This window comes from Poeciliopsis prolifica, unplaced genomic scaffold (assembly GCF_027474105.1).
Source record: "Poeciliopsis prolifica strain line A6 unplaced genomic scaffold, Auburn_PproV2 SCAFFOLD030, whole genome shotgun sequence".
NCBI lineage: Eukaryota > Metazoa > Chordata > Actinopteri > Cyprinodontiformes > Poeciliidae > Poeciliopsis > Poeciliopsis prolifica.
In genome coordinates this window covers 167,348-176,231 of record NW_026562405.1, presented here as the reverse complement: position 1 = coordinate 176,231, position 8,884 = coordinate 167,348, and the positions used below count along the sequence as shown (strand labels likewise).

General features: G+C 34.9%; 2 protein-coding genes across 2 annotated transcripts in view; both read right to left on the bottom strand.

Moving 5' to 3' along the window:
* Positions 1 to 121: 121 nt before the first annotated feature.
* On the bottom strand, positions 122 to 2,625 carry LOC129372791 (cytochrome c oxidase subunit 6C-1). The gene is made up of 4 exons (XM_055050295.1): positions 2,536 to 2,625; positions 1,538 to 1,652; positions 351 to 483; positions 122 to 236 (listed from the first exon to the last, which is right to left on the bottom strand). The coding sequence occupies exons 2-3, from the start codon at positions 1,640 to 1,642 to the stop codon at positions 358 to 360; spliced, it is 231 nt and encodes a 76-aa protein (XP_054906270.1). The 5' UTR covers positions 1,643 to 1,652; positions 2,536 to 2,625; the 3' UTR covers positions 122 to 236; positions 351 to 357.
* Positions 2,626 to 4,824: 2,199 nt separating this feature from the next.
* The window catches only part of angpt4 (angiopoietin 4), a 61,911-nt gene continuing 57,851 nt past the window's right edge, over positions 4,825 to 8,884 (bottom strand). The window contains exon 10 of the mRNA XM_055050406.1: positions 4,825 to 7,922. Within this exon, the coding sequence (XP_054906381.1) occupies positions 7,762 to 7,922 (161 nt within the window). The 3' untranslated portion in view covers positions 4,825 to 7,761. The remainder of the gene's footprint in view (positions 7,923 to 8,884) is intronic.

Genomic DNA, 8,884 nt, shown 5'->3' with positions numbered 1-8,884 from the left:
AAGATTTCTCATGTATAGTACATTTGTGTACTACATACTACATGATAAATACTTAATCTTGGCAGCACTTTAATCTGCGAAAATATTTTGTTTTTCAATGAAGTAAAGCACAGAGAAACCATTTCATTAATAGAATAGTTTATTTTGAGGAACAAACAGCAGAACAGTGTTCATATGTAATCAGTAAGCATCAAAGGGAAAACTTCAGGCCAGGAATGAATGACAGGACGGTGAAGCTGGAAAAAGAATATGCACAACTATTAGATACAGCTAGTTTCAATTATGAGAATTTTGTACCAGCATTAAACATATTGTAGTACAAAGCATTTCTTTTCAATATTAAGACTCACCTATGTATTACTTTCCAGAAGGACGCACACTCTCGAAGATCCCCGCTTCTCTCATGGCGTTGAACTCTTTCACAGCATCGTACTGCTTGTAGAAATTAGCATATGCCCTCTTCCTGGGCTCAGTCACTGCAAACTGGAGTAAACAGAGAATTTAACATTTTTTCTATTTAATCTAATCTGGAAAATAAACCCTGAGAACTGGAAGGTAAAGCGCAGGATTTAGGCTAAACATCTGTAAAAAAAAAGACATTTGTTGGGCATAAAATACAATGCACAATTTAATTCAACATGTAAGACCTAAACTTCTACATTAATATTTTACAGAGCAAAGACATGCAAAATAACTTTAATAAATGTTTTGCAAGTTGTAACATTTGCTTTTGTAGCAAGTCTAATTTTGAGATTTAAAGCTACAAAGTCAATGGACATAAAACTGTAACAGACAATGTGTCCAATACAAAGGTTCCATCAAACTGCTCCCTGCCGAGCCTAAAGAAAAAGATCACATTGCAAACTTGTACTGCTACCACTCAACTGCAAGTCCCATGGACACAAATAATGAGTTTTATGTTCATAGTAAATCTACAAACTTTTCCCCATATCAAAGGGTTAATAAGCCACTTAAATAAGACAATGACAGTAGAAAGGTCTCATAAAAAAGAAAACTGCACATTTTAAGAAAATGTTAATATTTTTTTGGCTATAGACATATTATATCTAATGATTTGCAATTAAAGATGTTTACAAATTTAAGTAATTGATGCTGATTATTCCCACTCCGTTTCTAAAAATTATTTGTATGGCTAAAACAGACACATTCTCACGACCATAAAGCATTCCCAGTTTCTGAGCTTATTTTTTTAAATGAATGAAAATTTGCTTTTAGTTTTAAAACATGAAACAACTGTTACTATGTTTAGCAAATGTTAACTCATAAATGAATGCTTTATAAACCTTTTGAGTTTACATGCTCTTATGACTGCAGGAAAACAAACATTTTGGTTTGGTTTCTGTGTAGGGTTTGAACTCACCACATATATATTATATATATATATAGATATTTTAAGATGCTTTGATGCTTTTAAGAGATGCTGTATGTGCATATATAGAACATTTTGAATTGTTCTTCTTATAGTTTGTATTACAGTACTAGTCAAAGTTGGGTTGTACATGTCCCCTGTTCTTACCTTGTATGCTATAGCTACTGATATTGCAACTCCAAACGCAACAGGCAGATGGAACCTGAGGCGCTTGGCCAACATGCCCCTCATCATCGGCTTTGGCAGCGACATGTTTAACCAGCTGGAGGAAAGAAAAAAAAACAAACACAAAAAGTAACATGTTAACTTTACAAACCGACAGAGTATGCCTCTTCTTCTCATTATATGGTTCATATAAATACAGATTTAGAAAAAATCATCTGATATTTTATAGGCACACATACACACAAAACTCCGGATGGTAATGTTTAGGTATTGATAGAAACAGTAATGTCACAAACTACTTGGAATGCGCTCCTCGTAATTCATGGTTTAGTAATTTACTTATGCAACTGAATATTGACCTTGGATGAGAAATTATCTTTATAAAAACGAAGTGATTATCAAATATGTTAACTTTAGGCAGATCGCCATTATGCACTGTTGCAGTGTCAGGTCAGCACTCTTTATACGTCAACTGACATCTGGAATGCCGTCTTTAAACTACAAATTAATATAATATTCAACAAGTATACTGAGAAAATTACTCAAAATAAAAAGTATGCAACCGCTACAATGAAATTATTTAAAAATATAGTGAAACTCATCAGATCTGACTGAGACGTTGAGTCGCCTAAACAATTGCTTGCGGAGAAACAACAACTTTGCCCACTATAATCAATCCAAGCCCATGTTATTAGGGAATGTCTACTTGATATGCATGTATAAACATTAAGTAAGCAAATTAACAGTGTTGTTTTATTTTCAACGCACTTTTTGGTTAGCACTTAGCTGACGGAAGATAAGCTAACGATAGCTAGGTCAAAATAAGCTAACGGCTAACTCAACCGCGTCAAGGAGGAAAGAGCAGCTCAATTAAATTAAAGCCTGAACAATCTTTACGTTTGGCCTCGTTGTTAAGAGCAATTTGGTAGAAACTCCGAACAAAGAAAAGCATTTAATAGACACATTTTTGAGATACTCACAGTTAGTCAGTCGACCTTCAGAGAAACCGCTAACACACCAGAGTGGCGTTTTACTCTATCAGGAAGTCTCTACCGGTGCCGCGAGAGAACAGAAAGCAGCAAAGTTAAAAGGTAAAGTGAGCTACTAGTATGTCAAATATTCAATAAAATATTATTTGAAAGCTTTTTTATGGCCAGGTAAATATATATATTGCAGATTGGGCCATTTATTTTTATTTTTATTTTTTTATTTTTGCCTTTTAATCTTTTTATTTTTTTATGATTTGTCTTTATAAAGCTATATTTTGGTGACCGTCATTAAAGGTGCAATAAACATATAATTAACTTATTTACCTAATTTCTTGCTTATTCACTACATACTTCACAATATAATTCTCTAGGGACTTTATTAACATTAACCCATTTACCGATCTCCACAAGCTGGAGGTCGGTAAAAAAGGTTTGTGATACAAAGTTTGAACCAAAAGAGGGCACTCTCAAACTGTTGAAGTATTGATCGTAAACAAAGGCCAAATCTAATACATGCAGTTACTTTCCTAAAACATTATTTTGTGTTTAAAATCGACGTGTTTGAATTTCCCCTGGTGTTCTTGTTTTAATCCATTAAAACCTATAGTTTAAACCCGATATATTTTACGCAGTTAAACAAAATACAACTTGATTTTAAATCAGACTAAGCTTCCTGTCTTATGTCACTTCGGATTAAAAATAGGTATTAATAATTGCTCAGATCTGGAATAATGTGTGAGATACATATATTTTTATCATGGTACTTTTTTCAACCTTAATAGTTGTTAGAGTTATGTTTTAAACAGAATGGTCAATCATAGTAATTATTCCATAGCCTTGTCTTAATTGTTTGCTGCAATGCTGGCAGGCTCCTTCAAACAGACCGTGGTTAACCAAGTGTGAGTTGTAGGTAAACTTTCATGCTCTGGCAAACTTGACAGTATAGAGATCAAAGCATTGTTGTCTTTTGTGAAACACAGAGTTTCCTTTATGTCTTATTTGAACTATATACAAGTATGTAGTTCAAAGACATACTTAAACCTATAATTAAAACATGACAATGATGCCAGTTATATGAAGTTCTGAAGCTCCGTAATTAATGCTGTTTTTAAAGTCAGCTATTACGGTACTTATATTATCTTTTCACTGTTTCCTTTTACATGGTTTTGCAACCTTTCATTTAGATCTCTTATCAAGTCTTCTGCACTCTTGACTTCTGTACTCTTGGTTAGCTGTCAGCTACAAACAGACATGGAGAAATGTCATATCCACTGATGAATGACGATAACCATTTTCCTCATAGCTGGGATTCTCACTTGGGACAAATACTGCACATTTTGGGTTGGTTATGAAAATATGATTCAGCTACAATTTAGTTATTTTGCAGATGTTTTTATTGAAATCAACTCAAGCATGGAAATTATGCAACCTAAAAGGGGATTATCATTTTGCCAAGAGGCATATTGAATCGCCTCTCTTTCAACTAATGTCGATCAATCTTTTATTAACTTTCCATTGCTCCAGAGTAAAGTGGCCCTTTTTGGCACTTAGATTTGTCCTCTTAACAAACTGACTGAACATTTTTATGAGGCTTTATGAAACCAAAATAAAATATTCCTATTTGAGCCACAAATTCTTTTTAGGTCCATTACATTTTAGAACTGGGAACCAGAAGGAGCACCACTTCAAGAAAACATCCAGTTTTCTTGAAGTACTCATTAGAAACAGTTGGTTGTGGAGGACGTGGTTAGCGGGACATGTGAAGGAGACACCAATGAGCATAGAGGGCCTCAAACCGAGGAAGGAATCCCCAAAATTGTTTTTTTTTTTTGGCTCATGTTTCTGCAGCTGTATTAATAATGTCTTCACAGACATTTAAAAATAATGTTTTGATATCTACAGGAATTCACAGTATTCCCTCTTTGCAAAGGAAAGTGGAGAGTCTAATTGATGTATGAGAAGAGACTGATGTTTTAAAAGGTGTTCATCCCAAAACTTACATCATGGGTCAAAATGTCCTGTCCTATTTCTGTTTCTGTTGTGTGTGGTAATCCTTTATTTTGGCTTCAACCTTTTAGTTTCATCGAGTTTTAAAAATGATAATGCATGCTTACTGAAAATTGACTGCAATGAACTGATAAGTTTTACACTAATGATCTGTGAGGTATTTGCTTCACTTTATAATCCTTGAACCCCAAACTCATGAGGTGTACAGATTAAAGGAGCAAAATCCCATCTCTACTGAAGAATTAATAAAACCAGTGCACTGAATAGAATAAATATGTTCTTCAACTTGTTTATTTTCTGAATGAGTGCCATGAAAGATTAATTCAGAGGCCATAATAAAATGCAGACTTCAGCAAGAAACAAGAAAATGTCCAGATTGTTTGGATTAGGAAAATAATCAAAGCAACATTTATTTCCTTCAAGATCTGGATGCCATCAAATCCCAACATCTGTCATTTATTTGTTCTTTTCTCATTTCATTGTCCAGATTTTCTACCCAACATAAAACAAGAGAAGAAAAAGATCGATTTGGATTTCGGTTGTGTTTGCATTTAGTTAATTAGTTCCTTCCTTCTATCAATGTCCAGTAAGTGTTGCCATATCACTTGATAATTGCATTAAAAAAACAGTGTGCGTGCCTTTATTTTCTGAACAATAGTGAAAACCATAATACTCAGCATTTTTACAGCTGCAAGACTTACATTAAACCGCCCCTTAATTACTGATCAAGTTTCCATTCATTTATAACATGTCTGTATGTCCTTTTCTTTGCAGGAACTGTACACAATGATCAAAGTTTGAGATGCACTAACATTTGTCCATCAGTGTGTTTTTGGCATCTCAGAAGCAGCTCTCATTTTTGTTTGAGTCTTAAGAGCAGCAACACACTTCCCGTTTAGTCCTGCCGATTTTCATTTGGCTCTATTTCCAGGGCAATAAGAGCCAGCCACCTTCTGAAAGAAACCAGAGCACATAATGAGAACATCTTTGAAGAATCACTTCCTTCTGCTGGATGATCATCCGTTGCATCCTCCTAAAGTTATGGCATCAGATCTGCTTGATCCACATGAGCTTCTCCTCTCCCCACATTGCTGTGACTCATTTTCTTTGTTACTGATGTGTTAAGCTACATTTAACTTCCATCATGGCTCAAGTCTTCTTCTCAGTATTTTTGTATACTTTGTCCTCAACTCTTTGGTGCCAATGAATATATACTTTTACTGTAGACCAGGTAATCACTTGCAGAGAATGTCATGGATTCATCCTGTTGTTCACATCTTTTTTCATCCATTAGTAATTTCTTTTGCTCTAAGATGCTCCTTGATTTTATGAAAAGTTTTTTTTTTTCAATACATTGAAAGACAGTTTGACAAAATCTCATACAGTCTAACAGCATTTGCCAGCACATTATTTTCTCAAGGGATGACATAAACCTTTTAACTTGTACAGGTGCATCTGAGTTAAGTATAATATCACTGAAAAGTTAATTTGTTAATTTCAAAAGTGAAACTCATATATTACATAGATCTTTTGCAGACTGAGTAATATATGTCAAGTATTAATTTAATGATCTAGCTTCCATCTAATGAATATTTAAAAGGACCAAATAAAGAAAGGATTTTAAATACATAAATGTAACGTTAAAATCACAATATTGCTTTTCCTTTCATGTTCACCAGACATTCACTGACGGTGAACCACTAAAGGTCATAGCTAAAGAAGCTGGTGTTCACACTGTCTGTTATAGATAGGTAAGTGTGGAAAAAGATGAGGTCAAAGAAAGTACACAAGCAACAGGGATAAGTAACAGACCAGAGAGGATTGTCCGGCAAAGTTATTTCAAGACTTTGGGAACCATTCACTAGGCATGAATGCACATGCAGACACAGGGCATGTAAGTTCAGAGAAACATCTGGGCCAGAGACCAAAGTGTGTGTTGGAGTGAATGCTACTGTGACAAGACAGTCACAATGATAGGTTCAATAGGTGTTGTTTTGGGGTTTTATAGACAGATGAGAGAAAAAAAAAATTAAACAAAAAAAATAATAATTGGTGAAATTTTGTTAAATGAGACCTTGATCCTTTCAGTGTTGGTGTGTTTTATGAATATACTATGTCAACCTATGCTCAAAAAGGTTACAACATCAAATTACTTTTCTCGCAGGACGTTGAGGAAAACATTTGAATTTTCATTAGCTGTGAGCCATAATCACAAAATTCACAGAAAAAAAGGTTTTACTTTTTGAATTAACCTACACAAATAAATTAACTTTTGATGATATTCTATCTTTTTTAGATGCATTTGTAGATAACAAACATGATGTTGGACCACATTCTCTGTTACAAACAGTTCTCCTAGCTTTTTGTGAAAGACATCATCCCATTCTCTTAAAAAAAAGATTCAGACCACATTTTACATCATCTCTTTTAACCATCATTATTGCAGTGATGCTTTTATTGGCTTCTCTTAAAAATTCAACTAACTGACCTCAGGCGGTAGATAAATTAGCAGCCAAGCTCTTCAATAACATTAAAAGCTCATAATTTTACAAGGTACATGCTGTCTCTGGATTCATTAGAGACTAAGGAAGAATTTTGATCAAATTAATGAGCTACATAGTTTCTACATAAATTGTTGCTCAGAAACCATGAAACAAGGAACCAAGATCCAGAAAGATGTTATTCTGCCTTCCTCAAACCTTTCACACATGGTTAATTTGAGTACATGGACACTGAAAATCTCTTTCTAAATCTGAAATCCAACAAACAGTCCAACTTGTTTTATCAGTGTAAAAGACTAGCACTGATTTTTCTCTTATCACTAAATATCTTATTTATCACAGTTCATGTCTTTGGGAATGTAGACAAACACTTGCTGCTTCAAAGACAACATACAAACATGTCCTGCTCTTATAACATCTAAAACAAGATATCAAATAAATTGACATGATCTTGACATAGTCACGTTTTTATCTCATAAGTTGAAAGCTTAGGCTGCAGAGCTTTTATGGTGGATCAGTTGTTGGTCATGAACTGTACTTTATCAGATCCCCAGGAGGCACCAAGTTTGCACCATGAGGCAGAAGCTGAGATGCTTTGTTGCAAGTTAAACATTATAAGAAAAGTTGTTTTGTATTTTTTGTAGAATCTAGACATATGCTTGTATGGTTGTTGCCAAATATCAGGAGTCTTGGGTGTGGAGGGATCTTCTCAAAAGTCGTAGGGTCGGACCATCATTGAAGTGGAACGCAGGGAGTAGCTGGGGCCTCTGAAGTGGTGCCACTTAATGCCGTTGAGCTTCCTGATGTTGTGCCCAACTGTGTAGTAGATCCCATTAAGGTTGGAGAAGCCACAGGCATCAAACCACCAACCTGCATGGAGAAAGAGCATGATACAAAATAGAACTGGGTACAAAAAGAAAGAAGAAAGATTTTTGCAAAGATTCTAATAGTGATGACATAAAACAGAAAAAAATAGATATTAGGAGAGAAGGACAATTTAACTTTTTTTATTGAGGACCACCCTGCCCAAATGCTTACTTCTAAAGAAGTCCAATTAGTAGCAATTAAGAGTAATTTATGCTTGGCAGCATGGCATTATTTGGGTACTAATCTTTCCCAGAACAAATGATTAAGACTGAAAGGTATTCAGTTCGACTGAATTATTGTTTTTATTAGGCGAGGACTTCATCTGTTTCATTGTGGTTATTTTAGCTGAAACGTTCTGCGGGCACTGGAATCTCCATGTGCAGCACTTTGGCCAAATACAACATGAATACTGGTGCTTCAGCCCTAACATAATTTTGGTTTGGAATATTTGCAGGGGCCTACATGTCTGTCTTCATGTTAATTTTAGGTTAGAAAGCAGCTCAGGAGTTGCAATGGTCCATTGACATGGATGTGAGTGGTTAAAACCAAAGCGTGCCCATGGCAGTATTGTGTGCTGCTTGGGGGCCTCAACCATTTTCTCCTTAAGGACCCCATAAAAGCTTTGTCTGGCTCTGGTTTAATAAATGGCTTCATCTCAAAGGTTTATTGGATGAAGTAGCTACTCTAATAATGGCTCTGACATTTAATCTCTTAGTATAAAATAAAATCTTGAATCGATGGGCATGAGCTGAAAAACTTTACTCTTGCATCAGTTTTTGCAAATATTGAATCTTTCTGTCTTCCTCTGTTTACATCACTGTCCTTGTTTCACCCCAGTGATTCAGTTTCACAAAGCTTTTCTTTTTAACTGAATGTTTAAAAACCAGATCCTTAATCAAGTGTTCTACTTTCTGTTTTCCATTCAGGCCCAGTAAAGTTTAAACAACTGCATGAGCCCCACTTAA

What these genes read in the sequence shown, in the direction of transcription:
- LOC129372791 (XM_055050295.1), bottom strand. Translation starts at nt 1,642, where the DNA reads ATGTCGCTGCCAAAGCCGATGATGAGGGGCATGTTGGCCAAGCGCCTC. An exon ending in CAGTAGCTATAGCATACAAG is followed by an intron (nt 484 to 1,537) that starts GTAAGAACAGGG and finishes TGTTTACTCCAG; the next exon opens with TTTGCAGTGACTGAGCCCAG.